At 49.5% G+C, this 17,830-nt stretch overlaps 1 protein-coding gene across 6 annotated transcripts in view; it reads left to right on the top strand.

Annotated features, from left to right (window-relative positions):
• The window catches only part of PIP5K1C (phosphatidylinositol-4-phosphate 5-kinase type 1 gamma), a 52,964-nt gene that overhangs the window by 14,095 nt on the left and 21,039 nt on the right, over window positions 1–17,830 (top strand). For all 6 annotated transcript variants that reach the window (XM_077191415.1, XM_077191414.1, XM_054650063.2 and 3 more), the window contains exons 2-6: window positions 11,532–11,563; window positions 14,348–14,434; window positions 14,737–14,867; window positions 15,472–15,589; window positions 17,615–17,767. In XM_077191415.1, the coding sequence (XP_077047530.1) occupies window positions 11,532–11,563; window positions 14,348–14,434; window positions 14,737–14,867; window positions 15,472–15,589; window positions 17,615–17,767 (521 nt within the window). The remainder of the gene's footprint in view (window positions 1–11,531; window positions 11,564–14,347; window positions 14,435–14,736; window positions 14,868–15,471; window positions 15,590–17,614; window positions 17,768–17,830) is intronic.

Here is a 17,830-nt window from a genome sequence, read left to right as displayed (position 1 = left end):
CTCCTCACTGGAGAAGAGCTGCCCTGAAACCCACAGCACAAGATCTGGAGGCTCTGGAAAGCTGGGAAGAGAGCTGACCCAGCTGGCTGGGGTTCAACTCCAAGGTAGCTTCTTGTCTTTCATCTGTCAGACACAACCACATCATTTCAGAGAGACCTTGACCCCACCCCTGTCCTGGGCAAATGCAGGAATACCAAGGTGAGGCACATCCTGTGGCCTCTGCAAGCTCAGCCCAAGCTGGTGCTGCTCCCTGAGGGTTTTGTGGCTGTGCTGGGTACAAGTGTGTGCTCAGCCTTGGGGAAAACAGTGCCAGCAATCTGCAGGGTCCTCAGCACCTTGGGGCCTGCAGGAGTTTAGGAGAACAAGCTCAGCAACAGCCTCAGTTCTGCCTGAGCAGCACCTTGGGAGCCTCAGTGCTCTTTTGGATTTTGCTCTTTCTTCTTTTGCATCTTTGTTTGGGTATGTACCTGTGCAGAATCTGGAGATCTGGTTCCCAAATGAATAAATAAATGGGCATTGCTGCACTTGGTTAAATAGAAGTAATAAATTCCTGGCTGAGCCTCTGAAGTGCAGGTCCTCCAGAAGAAGCTCCTTTTCTGCCCCAGCTTTGAGCAGGCTGCAGGTGTGTGCCAGAGCCAGCCTGTCCTTCAGCTCTGGCTTCCTGCACTGCAGGAGGCTGTCCCTGGTCTCAATGCAACTGAGACATCCCTGTAGCCCAGCATGGGCAGCAGGCTGTGTCTTTATGCCCTCTTTGTGTGTCTCACCTGTTTGAATTTCCTAGCAAGAGCTCTAGAAGTATTTTTTGAAATGTCATTTTTTTTAGGTATCTCCTTTTCAGCTCCTAGCTGAGTCACTGGCTACTATGCTACAGCCAGGATCCCAGGGAGAGGAGAGACTTGCTGAAACTTTGAGTTACAATTTTTGGCAGCACACTCCATCTTTGGAGCTTGTTCTGCTGTGGTTTGTTTTCTTCCATCTGTTCAGGTGCCTTTGTGAGAGCAGAGCAGGAGCACCTGACCCAAACACTTGAGTCACAGAGAGCAGAAGGCCTTAGCTAGGCTGGTGAGAAAAGAACATGGTAATGAGCAGAAATGTGAATTTATTCTTAACTCCAACTCCTCACACCCTGTGTCAGTAGCTGTTGCCCTGGAGGTCATTCCTGAGTGTGACAGCACAGTGACCTGTCCGTCCAGAGCTCTGGGGAATGTTGGCTCACAGAGCCCCAGCTGGGGTGGACACTGGAGGCTCAGAATCTCTCCTGGCTACCAGCCCCCTCAGTCTGGGGAAGAGAGAAGGTGTTGGCATGTCCAGGGAGGGGAGGGATCATGGAATCACAGAATAGTTTGGGTTGGAAGGGACCTTAATGCTCATCTTGTTCCATTGCCTGCCATGGACAGGGACACCTTCCACTAGACCAGGTTGCTCCAAGCCCCATCCAACCTGAGCTTGAGCATTACCAGGGCTGGACAGCCACAGCTCCTGAGGACATCCTGTGCCAGGGCCTTACCACCCTCACAGCCAAAAATTTCTTCCCAATATCCCATCTAACCCTGCCCTCTGGCAGTGGGAAGCCATTCCCCCTTGTCCTGTCCTTCTAAGCCCTTGTCCAAAGTTCCTCTCTGGCTCTCTTGAAGCACCTTTAGGCCCTGCAAGGGGCTCTGAGCTCTCCCTGGAGCCTTGTCCAGGTGAACACCCTCAGCTTCAGAGCAGAGGACCTCCTGCTCTTGCTCCAGGTCCTCTGGACTTGCTCCAGCAGGTTCATATCTTGTTGATGTTGGACCCCAGACCTGGAGGCAGCTCTGCAGGTGGGACCTCACACGAGTGGGGTGGAGGAGCAGAATCCCCTTCCTCAACCTGCTGGTCACAATTCTTTTGATGCAGCCCAGGATCCATCTGGATCTACCTGGAGGAAAGAATTTGCAGTAGCTGGAATGGATTAAGCAGAGTTTGCTCCTAAAGAGCTGGCCAGCCCTCACTTTGTTGTGCTCTGGGATCTGGATGGGTGGTGCAGGAGAGGCACAGGCAGCCAGGGTGGTGAGGTGCTGCCAGGCAAGCACAGGACATGCTGATGGGAAGGAGTAGAGTTGGAAGAGTTGAGTTTTGAATGAGGCCAAGAAACCAGCTCAGATGAGCTGTATCTGCAGCCTGGAGAGCTTGGGTGTTTCTCCTTTTTACATCAGCAAAAACTCAGGTTTATTTAGAAGTAGGTCACAGAATCATGGAACTATTAAGGTTGCAAAAGACCTGCAAGATTATCGAGTCAAACCTTGACTGGATGTGTCACTGCTCTGCTTTTTTAAGTGTGTTTTCTTAACTGTGTGTTTTCATTGGTACCTGGTCAACTTGAAAACCATGTCTGAGTAGTGCAGAGGATGTGCTCTTTGAGGGCTGTATCATAAACTCACACTCTAAAAACTGGAAATGCAACCTAATGCTTTTGCCTGGACATCTGGTTTTGAAACAGGTAGAAGTTAGAGATGTCCCTGCCTCCTTTCCCACCCAGGCCTTGTCCTCAGCATTGGGATGCAAAGCTCAACATTGCAGTGTTGTCAGCAGGACTTGTGGCAGCCTGGAAGTGTTTGGTGAAGGAGTTTGTTGGCTGCTCCCATCAGGCTGGGTACAAGGACTTTATCTCCAGTGATGCATGTTGCACGTAACCTTGCTCTGAAATCCCCTTTCAAGTCTCCAGTGCTTGAGCACCCTCAGAAAATCTCTGTCAGGTGATGTTAGCCAGAGTGGAATTAAATCTTACAGGATTTAGCCGAGCAGCTTTGGCTACAGAGTAAATCAGGAAATGCCCCACTAGGTAAAAATCCAGGTGCACCTTTGGGATGTCTTGTGAAGGGTGGCCTGCAGTCAGAACAGCGGTTTTCCCTTTGGGGGCTGCTGTTGCTTGGGATACTGGCATCCCACAGATTTAAAGCTGTGCTGACTGTGGTGACATCTGTGTCCTGGTGCTGTGGTAGGTGATTATTGGGAAACCTTAAATAGATTTCCTTACCTTCTTTGACTGAAGTGGCTGGACTTCAACATGTTTTTTTAGAATGTCAGAAAATGGTGGATATCTTTTGTGGGTTGCAGTCTTGTATTCTCAAGCTAAATTAGATTAGAATAATTCCTGCTGGTGAGTGAGCAACGGGCTCAGGCTCATTTGAGAAAGACACTTTAAAATAGTGTAAGTTATGAATTATCTGGCCAAGCCCTCCTGGAGGGAGCCAGGGCAGAGAGATAAAGTCAGGGGGATAGTTTGTCACTGTCTCGTGCAGCCTGCAGTCCAACTCTCATGGTGTCTGCTGTGCTGCTGCTCCTGCAGGCAGCTGGAATGATTCCTTTGCATTGCCAGTGCTCCCCCAGACAGGCTTAGATCCTCTGCAAGATACCCAGAGAAGGAATATTGGAAAGGGAGCCAAGCTGATGTTCAAAGGCATCCTCCTGCTCTAGTTAAAGGGGGTTTGTCCTCTCAATAACAATATTCTGCACTATTTATCAGCATAAGTAATTTTGGGATTGAGCACAGTGAATATATCCTTTTTCCAGCTATCAGTTCCCTGTCCTTTGCCTGGCACCTGCCTTGAGGTGTCCTCACAGAGCCAGAGAGTTCCAAAAGGAGCCTGGCTGGTGCCAAGGCTCCAGCAGCACTAATCCCTACCTGGCTGGGAGGTGCTATGGGCTGACACTAAGCCCCAAGCAGCCAAAGCCCTGAGCTGTGCCACGATGGAAACCCTGGGTATTTGGGACAGAACAACTGTTCTGGCTGTAGCAGGCAGGGTGTAACCTCAGATTAGTCAGGTCAAGCTTCTCCCCCTTTATTAGTGGCATTGGGAGAGCAGCATATTGGAGGATGGAGGTGAGCCTCCTTCCCTGCACATTGGTAGGACATGTTAAAGGTCCTGCAGCCTGCTTCTCAGCAGGAGTCTGCAGGCAGGGGGGATGCTTGGAAGATGAAGGAGGGAAGTGAATTCCTTCACTGCCTTGTGCTTCTCTGACCTGGGTTTGGGAAGTGGCTCTCGGGGACCTTGTGGCAGCTGGAAACTCCATCTGAACACACAGAATAGAGTCCCAGGGGCTGCCTGGGGTCATGTGCTACATTCAGGTCCCCAGTGGTTTTGCAACACAGCTAGAAAGGCCGCAGGAGGTTCTGTGTCCTCTCTTGCTGCCAAACCACAGCTCTGGGCGGGCAGGACATGCTGGAGTGAGCAGAGTCAGTGGGTTGTAACCTGCTAGTAGGGGATTTGAAGCTTATCCTTCCCTTGAACAAAGGTAAGGGCAGCTGAATGTTGCTCTGGCACTTCTCGATGATTGTGAGGAATGTGGCTTCAAAGTCCTTCAGCCTTTTATGGCCCTGCTCTAAATTGGCGTCGTGGTTTGAGTGCGGCACCTCTGTGCCTGAGTGTCATCACAGGCACAGAACTGGCTCTGTCCTGCAGAGGTGACACTTCCTGCTCCATGTTTGCTGTCTCTAATCCTGCTCCAGCCTTGTTGTGAGTTCTGGTAGGCAGATTGGGCTTGCAGGTTGTAATAAACAGCAAAGCCAGAAGGATGGAAGAGGCCGGCATTCCCAGGCTGCTGCTGGGTGTCTGACCTTGGGAGCCTCCCCTGCCTGCCCCCAGTGCCCCGGGGGGACGTGCTGGGAGCCTGTGTTCCTCCCTGCACAATCCTCCTGTGGCCAGCGTGTGGAAGGGAGCAGGAACACGGTGTTCAGATAAGGCTGCACCTTTCCCATGGAGCAGATGTTTGCCCGAACATCCCACTGGATTGCATAATTACTGAGGCGAGCGGCTGCAGCCTGTTCCGCTGCTGGGTGGCAGCTATTGTGTGCTGCTTTTGATGAGATTTTTGTTGTGCTTTTTGTTACTGTGTCACACGCTTTGGGCTCAGCACTCCAAAATTGTCCTTTTTCTACATGCAGCTGATCCAAAACAAGAAAACAAATCAGTTCTTTTTGAATTTCATTTCCCTGGTCTTGTCCTGCTTGTTCCTCACTGTAATTGGGCTTTGGTGCTGTAAGTGCTTTTCCAGGGAGTTGTTAAGGAAATGTTCCAGCGTGGTGATGTCCTGGCTCAGCTCCCCGAGGAGGGCTGCACCCGGGATGCTGCACCCCGGATGTGCTGGCACCTGCAGCTGACGATGAGGAAGGGACGTGTTAACTCCCGGCTTGCGTCTTCAGCTTCTGCCCTGCCTCTTGAGCTGGGATAAACGGATTTATTTTTGAGGCAGAAAGAGTTTCTGCATAAACCCAAAAATAAACCAGGATGGTAGATGCCTTTACTGCAGAACATCCTTTTGTGGCAGTGCCTGGCAGTGCTGATGCTCCATAAGCTGGAAGTTTGCTTTGATCAGTGGAGCTGGGCTGTAAAATGCAGGTTCAGTGCTGATCCCTAGGAGCTAGCAGGGGAGCAGCTTCTGGAGTCTGGGGGTCAGAAACCTGAGGGGGTGGCTGGGGCTCCCTGTGCCTGTCTGTCTCCACTTAATGGAGGAGCATGTCCATGCCCGGGGTGGAAAGGAGGGGTCAGCCGTGTCACTGCTCTCAGCAGGTAGCACAGCAGTGCCCCGAGGCCTAGCCTGCACATTAAGCTCTTTCCCTTCCTTTGTACAAGCCATTTATTTGTACAAGCCTTGCTGTTCCCATCCCCAGCGTTTCTGCTGAGGAAAACAAGACAAAGGCCATGGGAAGGGTGCAGCAGACGGAGCTGGGGCAGCAGATCCTGGTGTGCAAATGTTGTTTTATGTGAAGGTGGCTCCTGTGTGCTTCAAACAAGGCACAGAGCCCACGTGGGTGACAAGAAGGAGCAGAGGACAGGGAGGAGGTCAGGGTGGTTGAGGTGGGATTAAACAGGATTATTTATCTCTGGCTACTCCTGGTAGCCCAGTTTGGATACTGCCCATGCTGCCAGCATTTCTGCTGCAAAGAGCTGCTGGACTGTGGATGCTGGCTGAAGTGTCCTCAGGAATGTTGAGCTACCTGTGCTGCAGGTGCATCAGAGCCGGGCCTCTCCTCCCCCTGTATGCTTGCCCATAGGGATGGAGCCAGCCTTGCCTGAGCACTGGGATGAGTAGTGGGGTGAACCAGGCAGTAGAGAGGGTCAGCTGGGTTTGACCAGCACCAGTTTTGTGTGAATGATCCCAAAAGTCAGTCAGTCTGGCCATGCTGCAGGGAAAAATAGATACATTTAGATGGTAAAGCTTTATGTAGGTTCTACATAACAAGCAGAATTTATCTCAGGTTGCTTTATTTCTGTCTTATTTCTCCAAGCTCTCAGATGGCAGGAGCAGTGATCCACACCCAGGGTGCTGAACAGCTACAGCTCCTTATACCAAGAGATGGCAAATATAAGGGGAAAAAAACCCCAACATTTTAATTTAATTTTGTGCCTTACTTGATGATTCTCATCTGAATAAAATTGTGTTGAATTATGGGAAGAAAATATATTTAATGATCAGAAGTAGATGCCTAGGAAGGGCAGGTTGTACTCAGCTGCCTTCTCTGGAGGGTGGCTCAGCCAGCTCCTGCCCATGTGGTGTCCCCTCCCCTCCCAGGACTGCCCTGTGCTGCTGCTCCATGTGCTGGGAGCTGGAGCCACACATGTGGCATGTGAGAAAAAATTCAGGGATTGCTTTTGCCTGTGCCTTGAGACACAGCCTGATGCTTCTGCTGGCTGCTTGGGAAGCCCAGCTGGCTGCTGCTCTGGCTCAGGGGCTGCTTCCCAGCTCAGGAGTGTTTTCTGGCTTACAAGAGAGCTGGAGAGGGACTCTGGACAAGGGCCTGGAGGGACAGAACAAGGGGGAATGCCCTGTCAGAGGGCAGGGATGGATGGGATATTGCAAAGAAATTATTCCCTGTGAGGGTGCTGAGACCCTGGCACAAGGTGCCCAGAGCAGCTGTGGCTGCCCCATTGCTGGAAGTGTCCAAGGAGGGGGCTCAGAGCACCCTGGTCTAGTGGAAGGTGTCCCTGCCCACAGCAAGGGGTGGAATGAGATGAACTTTAAGGTACCTTCCAACCCACACCATTTCATGATTTGCTGAATCACCTTCCCCCAGTCTCCCTTAATTTTAATTTGTTTTTACCAGCAGTCTCTTGCAGGTAGTAATAGTGGTCTCTTTTGATGGATATGTTTAATTTCCATCCTTTCTGCCTGTATATATAGCAATACATGTGTAGGGACTTTAACTTCCACAGCTCCTGTCTTGGCATTCTTGTTCCTGCCTTTGCCTGTAAGGCATTGACTGAGCAAGTCTATATTAGGGGTCAGATGGAACAGGGAATCATGTCCTGGTCACAGTCTCCACATCCCCTCATTGTCCAAATGGGCTGCTCAGCTCTGTCACATTGTCTTGTTCTCAATGGAGAAAGTGAAAAATGAGATAGGCACACTCCTTTGGGACACCTTCTACCAGACCAGGCTGAGTGCAAGTGGCAAACTGCAGGTCTCTGGTGTGCTGGATTTCTGGGAGAGTCATGCTGTTGCAGCCTCCAGCCAAGAAGCTTATGTAGCATTTCCATTTTCACATATTTTTAGTTCCAGTCACATTGTATGTCCTTATAAACCCTTAAAGAGAAGCTTTTAGTAAAGCTGCAGCAGCAGTTCTGATCAGAGAAAGGAGTCCACTGGTTATTCAGATTTGTTTTGACTTCTCTAGGGCATCATAAAGCATCTAACACTTAAAATTTATAAATATATGTCTGTGTATATAAAGAAAACTTCGTTATTAGATCATGTGGGCACTGCCCAGGCTCCCCAGGGAATGGTGCCAAGGCTGCCAGAGCTCCAGGAGCTCCCAGGGGTGCTCAGGGTGGGGTTCTTGGGGTGGCTGTGCAGGGACAAGGGCTGGGATGGTCCTTGTGGGTGCCTTCCCACTCAGGATATTCTAGGATCCCACTAGGATATTCAGGATATTCTGTGATCTTAAATTAGGCTTCTGCTGGATTTTTGTAAACCTTTTAAGGAATTCCTTTCCAGTGGACAGAAGCCTCTAATGTCTGTTTTGATGATGAAGGGTTTTGGCAAGTCAACCTGTCTCAGCTGCTTTGGAGGGAGTGACAGGGACACCTTCCACTATCCCAGTTTGCTCCAAGCCTCATCCAGCCTGGACTGGAACACTTCCAGGGATTCAGGGGCAGCCACAGCTGCTCTGGGCACCCTGTGCCAGGGCCTGCCCACCCTTACCTTGTGGAAGTTTTGCTCCTCTGGCTGGTAGAGCTGAAACTTGAGCTCTTTCCTGTGCAGAGGCTTTCCAGGAGGAAATTCCTGCCTGTCCTGCAGGGCGTCAGCTTAGTGGTGGAGATGTCCAATGTGACTGTGAATATGGAAAAAACACAAGTTAAGTCTGAGATGGGAATTGCTGAATGCCACAGCTGAAGTGTTTATTTCAGAGGCTGCACAGAAGCTCAAGCACTGGGACAGGGTCACTCGAAGCCCTGCACAGATGAGAACAGAACTGAAGGCAGCAGGTCAAGCGTGCATGAAGTGCCTGGCAGAGCCCAGGCACAAGCTGGAGGCTGGGCAGAAAGTTGGGGTTTCATCTCAGGGTTTCCCTCCAAGAGCCTCTCATCCCATTTCTGAGCATGGTCTGGTAAGCCACCCCAAATCGGATCAGAATTATTTCAATTAGCTCATTAAGTGTCGAAACTTCCCGCAGCAGCGCTCCCGCAAACCCCAGCGCTGCCTCGTGGCTCAATAACCCCTGGAGCTGGAGTTAAATCAGATTTTGCCAGACCATCTGTCAGCTTGTTTGAGCTGAGCACAGCCATGTGCCGTACACAGAGGAGCCAGGGGATGATTTTTACATTTTCTGACTAGACAAGTTGATTTTATAAAGCTGATTAATTTTTATTAGTGGTGGGGGCAGAGGGAAGTTTTGCTGGGGTTGCTCTTGCCCACGTCAGGCATCTTTTGTCCCTGAAATCTGTGGTTTCTTGCCTCCAATACCTTTCCTTTGTGTGGATGGTTGGTGTTGATTCCACATTTGGTATGTGTACAGCAGCAGACACTTAAAAGCTGGGAATGAAAGTGGCTTGTGGTAATTATCACAAATTTAAAGATAATCTCCTGTTCTGGAATTGTGACAAAGTGCAGAAACGAGCTTAGTGCAGCAGAAGAGCAGTGGCAGCCGTGCAGGGAGAGCACGTTCCCCTGGCCCAGGGCTCTCAGCTGTGCTGTGTTTCCAGTGATTTCCAGTGCTCAATCTGGAGCAGCATTAGCTCCTTTGGATTCCCCCATGGTCTGGAAGTGCTGCTTCAGCTTGTGCCCTGGAAGTTCATTAGCCAAATGCTCACTCAGAGCTGTATTTCCCTCTCTCTGGGCCATTGCAGGGTGTTTTGTTCAATGATCACAAAATTGTGTTGGCTTAGGCCAAAGAAGGAATTTTTCAGCACAGTTTGAGCTCGCGGTGGTCCTGAGCCATGTGGTGCTGCAGTCTGAGCTGGAGGAGTGACAGGGTTCATGTCCCTTGTGGTGTGTGTCACCCACCTGTGTCAGTGACACCCCTCACTGAGGGCCCAGCCTCAGTGTGTGCCCAAGGGGAGCTGCTCTGCACCCTTTGGGGTCCCACTCTGCTCTCTCCTCTCTGCCCCTTTGCAGTGCAGCACAGGGAGTGGCATTTCAGCGGCTGTTCCTGAGGCAGGAGTTGGGCACTGTTTAAAAGAGAATAATAAGAAGTGACTCTTCCCGTGCCACCCTGGCTCTGCCCCCAGGCCAGGCTGCAGCCCCAGGGGTGCTCTGCAGACAGCTCCAAATGCCACCTGACAGGACCTGTTTCACGTGAGGGACTGCCCAGTTTGTGGAGATCAGGATGGTGAGACACCTGCAGCACTTCTGAGTCAGAGCAGCTTCATCTCCCCTGTGATCACCAAGGGTTTTTTGTTGGGTTTGTTGTTTATTTGCTTTCCGGAGTCTGAAATATTTTCCAAAATGTGACTGAGTCACACACTTCCCTGATGTTGTCATCCCATTATCGTGGAATCTTGGAATGTTTTGGGTTGGAAGGGACCTTACAGCTCATCTTGTTCTACCCCCTGCCATGGGCAAGGAAACCTTCCTATAGACCAGGGTGCTCCAAGTCCTGTCCAGCCTGGCCTTGGGCACTGCCAGGGATCCAGGGGCAGCCACAGCTGTGCTGGGCACCCTGTGCCAGGGCCTCACCATCCTCACAGGGGAGAATTTCTTTGCAATATCCCATCTAACCTGCCCTCTAGCAGTAGGAAGCCATTTCCCCTTGTTCTGTCCCTCCAGGCCCTTGTCCAAAGTCTCTTTCCAGCTCTCCTGGAGCCCCATCAGGTTCTGATGCCCAGGTTCTTGCTCAGGCTCCTTCTGAAACAAGCCCTGGAGCAGCATCTCTGCTTCTCTTTGAGGGGGTTGAACAGGTACCATGGGTAAACCCTCAAAGTTCTTCCTTCACCAAAAGGGGGAGATGCTGAAGCAGCAGAAGTTGGGGGCTCTTGGGCTTTTCCTGCTCTCCAGCCAGGAGGGACAGAGGACATCCAGTCCCTCCCAGAGAAGACCACCCCCTAATCTGAATGTAGATGAACTCAAAACTGCACTCAATGGTCTTTTGCAAATTTAAGCCCTTTCTGAAGGATTATGGATTGCTAAGGATCTGTGCTTGTAGGAACACTGTAGGACAGGAGCAGGGAGTGGCAGACTCATACGTGGAAGTAAGGCCTCAAAGCTGTCCCTTGAGTTTGTGTTCTGTGCAGGAGATTCTCCCATGAGGACTGCTCTGTGCACACAGAGGTGCTGGGGGCTGCTGGGGTCGTGTGGGGAGCCCCTCTCCAGCAGCTCCTGATCCTTCATGGTCGCTCTCAGGAGCCAGCTGGGCTGGATCTCACATTCCCACGTTCTGCACAGGAGCCTGTGCTCTCTGCTGTCTGAAATTAAGGAGCTTTTTGCAAACTTGGGCTCAGAAAAACTCAGAAAAACAAACTCAGGCTAGGAAGTGGGAGATGGCCTCATGTCAGAGGGTTTGGGCCTGTGTTTCCAGCTCTGATTTTATACCTAAAAGCTTAAGGCAAAACCCTGATTTCCACTGTTGGCTGTAATGGAGCAGCAGTGGCTTCTCCTGAGGCAGCGATAAAGATAAATGATGCATTCATTTGTGTGATATATTTGGACATAGGATTCTATAAATATATTCAATTATCAATATAGTTTGTCAAGTGCCTTCTGAGTGGCTGGAAAACAGCTTCAGGAGTGTCTCTCTGGGTTTCTGTGGATCCAACTCTTCAGTGTAGTGTGGACCCATTGCTTAATGGGGCAGCAGAGATTCAGCAGACCTCTCTGCTGAAGCCTCTAGGAAATGCTGTTGCTGGGAAAAATGTGCATTTTTGTGCTTCTGAATATGAAATTGTTCGGGTGACTCCTGTACCATCAGATTCCTGAACTGGTGAAGCTGAAAACTGAGTAAAACCAGCTGCTCTAAAGGCTGGCTGGTGTACTTGAAAAGACAAAGCTTTTTTCTGAGAGTTTTGGTGGTTGGGTTGGGGGTTTTTATTGATGTCCCTACTTCTCCTGATGCTCTTCCCTTTTGTCTGCAGGTCTGGGCCCAAAGAAGACAGCCATCACTGAGGTGAGATTTGTAAAGCTGGGTTTGACAGTCCTGTGTTGAGAAATGAGAACACAGAACTCTAGGAAACTCTTCTGCCTGTCTTCCTGTCTTTTCTGAGCAAAACTGCATTTCAAAATATTTAGAAGATTACTACAAAATCTGTATCTGTTATTTTGGAGAAATAAAATCAGTGGCAGGTCTCTGGGGTCCCTTCATTGCATCACTGCAGCCACAGAAGGGATGTGGAGGGACTGTGCCCATCATGTGGCCAGTTTTGGCTGTGTGATCCATGATGCCTCTGCATCAGTGACTGAGGGCACCTCTCCCACACCAGCACCTGGAGGTGGGAATTGGGGGGTGCATGCATTGGGCATTCCCAGGCCTCTGTGGTGGGTCTCACCTGTCATTGTCACTGCTTTTAATGAAGGGATGGGACTATTTTCTGGCTAAGAACAATTTATTGCTCAGATGAACATCAATCTCAGAGGCCGTGAGATTTTAGAGGAGCAAGCAGTCGGCCATAGCTCAAAGTAGTCACAAGTTCTTTGTTACAAGACAATATATAACTTTTTAAACCAATAGACAGTTGCCACAGGGTTTATTTTTGCTTTTCTAAGCTATCACCTTTACCTACTTCTGCTGCACTGTGGATACTTTTATCCAATGGGCTGTTATCAGACATATGCACATATGCTTCTATTATAACTTCTAAACTCTTAGCTTACTCTATACAAACACACCCCTACATTATAAACCCTTCACTATCTTATCCAGTAGTTTCTCACTTACTTAAGGCATATTCTTACTTACAGCTATAGAAACATAAGTTCATGTTTTTTCTGCTTAATGTCTGTGTATTGTATTTTTACATCAATCCCAGCTTCTCCCAAGGCTGCAAATCAAACCTTTCCATGTCTGTGGAAGTTTCTATTTTTCTTATTCCCACACTTACCCACTGGGAGTGAGTTGGGGAGGCTGTGATTTGTGAAGCCCTAAAACAGGGGAACATCTCCAGGGACTCATCTTCTCTTGTAGATATTCCAGGTCACAGGTTCTGAGTCACTGTTACCTTCTGGAGCAAAACTCTTCACAGTTGGCAGCAGGGAATCTAGTAGGAGGCTCTGTGCTGAAAGCTGTTCCCTGAAACCCACACTCATGGTTTAGGGCATCATGTTCAAATGATTTTTGTTTGATCAATTTTTTTTTATATCCCCATCCCATTCTTCACCTGTGATGATGAGCATTTGTATACACGAACAGCAAAATCTTCCCAGAAAATTGCCTGGAATGTGACACTTGATTCTTTTGTACCTGCACAGGAATATGTGTAGTGAGAAGCTCAGCTGCTGTGTTGCATCATTCAATGCACAAATAGGGCCACTTTTCTTGTCCTGGAAACAACCACAGGCAGAGCAGGAGACTGGAAGAGACTTTTGTCACTGCAGTTCCTAGGATGGCAGTGCCTTCCCCTGCCTGTGTCTGCTCATCACGTTGGGAGGATGATGGGGAGCCGTTGGCAAGGCAGGACAGCACAGCTGGGGCTTGCATGGAGTAAGATCCAGGGGGTTGGTAGAAGGAGAGGCTGAGCTGTGTTGCTGCTCACAGCTGCTGGAGGAGGAGTGCTCAGAAGCAAGGCTGGCCCTGCCAATAAAATAGGGTAGGAAATAGGATTTTTGAAGGAGAGCTCAGACTGCCCCTTAGTATGAGAAGTACTAGCAGATTGACCAGAAATAACTGCAAGCTCTTGATCAAAAGCTAAAGTACAAAGAACTTCTTAGTCTGAGCAAAATTATCCATTGTCTGCTGGAGCAGTTGGTTTGGAGCTGGGTCTGTGCAGCACTCAAGAGGGACAAGGATGGAACAGTGTCACTTGGGAAGTGACCTTGGATCTCTCTGCATGTTGTTCAAAGGAACATCCAGAGCTGTTCTGCAATGTAGCAAACCCCAAAATGGTGCTGGTCTCTAACCAGCATTTCTGGCTGTCTGGTGGGCTCCAGGATCCATGGGGGTGTCAGCTGGCAGAGAGCTTGGGTGTGGGTGCAGTGGTGACTGGTGGTAGAGTAGAGTCCCTAGGGCTGCAAAAGGAGCTGCAGGGAACTTCCAACACATGGTTACACCAGGCTGCTAAAGAGCAGCCACAGCCTGCTACCTTCTGGGTTGGCAAAGAAAGGCCTAGGCAGACTCAGAGGTAGGAGAGGAGAAGGGGACAGGAGCAGGTTTGTTGTCACCCTGAAGTGCTGGCAGTCTATAGCATTTCTGTAAACTTCAAAACTTGTGGAAGAGACATTCCTGTGGCTCAGCCTGTGTGGGCTCAGCCTTGGAATTGTAAACAGATGAGATCTTGCTTAAATGGATTATCTCAGTGTGAGTGGGGCTGGGCTGTCCCCATCAGCTGGCTCTGATCTCTCCAGCAAAACCCGAGGTGTCAGTGTGACACCTGAGGGCGTGGGATTTTAAGAATAAGTCTCTGTGGCTGTTTGATTTAATACATCACTGTTTTAAATCAATGGGAACTGCAGTCAAGCACCAGGGCAATCTTGGCAGCTGGATCTTTTCCGAGCTCGGCGCCTTCGCTGAGGGCTCTGCAGTGAGCAGTGGGGGTGTCAGGTGGAGTGTTGCTATTCTAACTCATCTTCAGGGGTGGAGGTATAATTCAAAGAGCTTCACTTTCACCTGTTGGCACTCTGCAGGGTGTTCACCATGAGCCCTGTGTGCAGTACAGTGTGGGAGTGTGGCTGTGCTGCCCTGTATGTGCTTGGTGGCAGCTCAGCCTGTGCCCTGACTGTCCCTGTGCTCTCCTTGCAGGGCCCCTCACTGCCAGGACAGCCAGGCCAAGGAAAGAGGATTGGTCATCGAAGTGTGGATGCTTCTGGGGAAACCACCTACAAAAAGGTTTGGGTCTGGGGAGTGGGGGATGGCACCCAAGTGGGTGACAGGCTGAGAGAAGTTCTGGCCCAGTAGTTATTAATCTGGTTGAGATTTTTATGCAGCACTCTTGGACAGCACAGTCCTGCAAATAGCAAATCTGAAGCCCTAATTGATCTCTTCAGCAGCTGGGTAAAACTTGGTTAGTAGCATGTGGTGCCTGAGATGACCCCACAAAAGTCACAGACATGACTGTGTGGTAATGCAGGGGATGTTATTGTGATTATCTGCTGTGAAATGCTCACTGACTGCTCTTTTCCTTTTGCCAGACCACCTCATCCACTCTGAAGGGGGCCATCCAGCTGGGGATTGGATATACTGTGGGAAATCTGAGCTCCAAGCCAGAGAGAGATGTCCTGATGCAGGACTTCTACGTGGTGGAGAGCATTTTTTTCCCAAGGTAAAGGAGAAGGAGAAAAAAAAAAAAAAGCATTAATTACTTCTTTTCCTCTCACTGATTTTTCAATAGAGCTTCCATCTGTCTGTCTTAAAATCAGAGTTGCATGCTCTGAATGTTTTAAATCTGCTCCCTGATACACAAACAGAACAGTGGGAAGTGTTGGAATCGGCAGTGCACTGGCCTGCAGGGAAGCACAGTGAAGGATGCAGTACTGTGCACTCCAGTTTGTTACCCTTCCTACATGCTTGTCTTCCTAGCCGTCCATCTAGAATTTCTTCCACAAAATTATACCATGTTTTAAATGGAAGCAACTCCTTCTGGGAGCTCTCTAACTGTGAATAAACAAAGCTCATAAAAGTTATGTTCTCTGTGTAAATATATTCTGCTTGGCAAGTGGTTATTCCTTTAATCTCTGGAAATAGATTTTGGCAGATAGTTTGAAACCTGTTTTCCTGTTTTCCTACCACAGAAGAAAGGTGGTGGTTGTTGTTCCAAAGATGTCTTTTTGCAAGGCTCGGTGCATCTGGAGCACACAGTAGCTTTGGTGTGACTGTCCCTGTCTGGTGAGTGCTAACAGGCTGTGCCATGTGTGTGTTCTGTGCAGCGAGGGCAGTAACCTCACCCCAGCTCACCACTACGCTGACTTCAGGTTCAAGACCTACGCCCCAGTGGCTTTCCGCTACTTCCGAGAGCTCTTTGGGATTCGTCCAGATGATTATTTGGTATGGAGATATTTTTAGATTTTGCTGTTTTGTCTTCCTTTATTTATCTTTACCATGAGGGTGGTGAGGCCCTGGCACAAGTTGCCCAGAGGAGCTGTGGCTGCCCCATCCCTGGGAGTGTTCCAGGACAGGCTGGATGGGGTTGGAACAACCTGTTGTAGTGGAAGGTGTACCTGCCCATGGCAGGGGGTGGGATGAGATGGGTTTAAGATCCTTTCCAGCCCAAAACATTCCATGATTCCAAGTCTGAGTTTGCTGAATGGCAGCTGCCTCCCATGGAGGGAGGCCATGCCCTGCACACAGTGTGAGCTGTGTAAGCCCTGCAATGGGCTTCCCTCTCTGCTCCTTGTGGTAACAATAACTTACTGTGTTTACAAGCCAAAGGAGTTGTGTTCTGCTGGGTGCAACCCTGTAATGTCCCCTACGACTCTAAGGACAAAGATGGGAATTTTTTCTTGTGTACTCACTGGAGAGCTATGTGAGAGTAGTTATTCTAATCATCTTAAAAAGACACAATAAACCACAGCTTGTTCTTGTGCTTCAAAAGCTCCTCAGAGCTGGAAAGGCTGGTTTTCAAATACCTTGGAGTACAAGCTGTTGGGGCTTCAAGTGCCCTGTGATTGAATTTGGGCCCTTGCCTTTATGTGACGTCCTGTTCTGTGTGAACTGGGGAAGCAAACACATCCATGGGAGCACATCCTCCCCTTTTGGAACAGCCCTTTTTGTGGGACTTCACCTGTAGATAGGGGTGGTTAGAGCTGAGGACCTGCCAGTGAAACAAACCTGTGCCAGTGCCTGATGGGGGGGTAACGGTGATCTCCTCCTGTGCCAGCCAAGGCAGTGCTGCCTGATGGATGAGTGTTCAGAACTGAGGACAGGCAAGGAGTTTGCCTCAGTTGCAAAGGTCATGGCTCTGATTTGTTGTTTCTGCTTCTCCTGTCTCTTGCCTGCCACAGCAGCAAATGCCTTTAATTATGCATGAGATGATTAGCTTGATCAGGTCTGGGGTTGTTAATCTGTGCAGAGCTGAATGCTGTTTTCATTACATAATGATGAGCATTTTATTTATTGTTCTGATCACCTCTCTCTCCCCATCTCACCTCTCACTGAGCAGTTCTGTGATCCTGCCCTGAACCCACCTGACCCCTGCACTATCTGGGTGGGCACTGAGCTAAAATGTGCATCTGCCTGCCTTGCTTTCTCCTTTTTTTTTTTCCCCTCTGCTGCTAGGCAGGTCCTTATTTGAGGACCTGTTTGTGTCCTGATGACCAGACGTGCTCTCCCAGTTCAGGTCCCAGTGCAGAACTCTTTGCTGTGCTTGAGCAGGGCTTGTCCCTTTTCATTGCACCCCTGGGATAAGATCTGTAATGTGTTTTTAGCAGGATTGATGGAGTGGGGTGTGGCTGTAAAAATATGGCCAGGTTGGATGGAGCCTGGAGCAACCTAGTGTAGTGGAAGTGTCCTTGCCCATGTATGAAATGAGATGAGCTTTAAGATCATTTCCAGCCCAAACCATTCTGGGATTCTGTGAATCTGGCACTGACTTTTGCAGAGAACAGGGGAGCACAAGGCCAGGGGAGCTGCTGAGAACAGCCAGTGTGTTGTGTTCCCTCCAGCACAGTGATATCTGGTTCCCTGAGCAGGCTGTGGTGTCTCCTGGAATCCTCTGTGCCCATCAGCCTGTGCTGGGCTGTGCTCAAAGAGCCTGAATGTGATACGTGCGTGCAGGCACAATGGGAACAGATAAGATGTCATTATGAAGGCTGGATGTTCCTGAAAGCAGATGATTAGTTGGATACTGAGCAGTTGGGATGCTCTGAACTGTAATCTTAGTCTCTAATTATAAATTGTCCACCAGTTTGGTTGCTCAGACCAAACCTATAATGAAAATAGTTCTCATTTGAGCTTTGCTACCCCTTAATCTCCCAGGGAGATGACATGATGGGGAAGACCCTTGAGGGCATAGAACTCAAATCTGCAGTTAATGGGGGATGAAGCATCACCTTGTTTTCTTTTTCTCGCCAGTATTCGTTATGTAACGAGCCTCTGATCGAGCTGTCCAACCCCGGCGCCAGCGGCTCCCTCTTCTATGTCACCAGCGACGATGAATTCATCATCAAAACTGTGATGCACAAGGAAGCTGAATTCCTGCAGAAGCTCCTTCCTGGATACTACATGGTGTGTATCACCCAGGACCTCAGACCCAGCTCAGCTTTGTCATGGCAGCTTTTCTGTCATGGC

This window comes from Agelaius phoeniceus, chromosome 29 (genome assembly GCF_051311805.1).
Source record: "Agelaius phoeniceus isolate bAgePho1 chromosome 29, bAgePho1.hap1, whole genome shotgun sequence".
Lineage (NCBI taxonomy): Eukaryota > Metazoa > Chordata > Aves > Passeriformes > Icteridae > Agelaius > Agelaius phoeniceus.
Note: the sequence above shows the minus strand (reverse complement) of the source record. Positions and strands in the feature narration are given on the sequence as shown.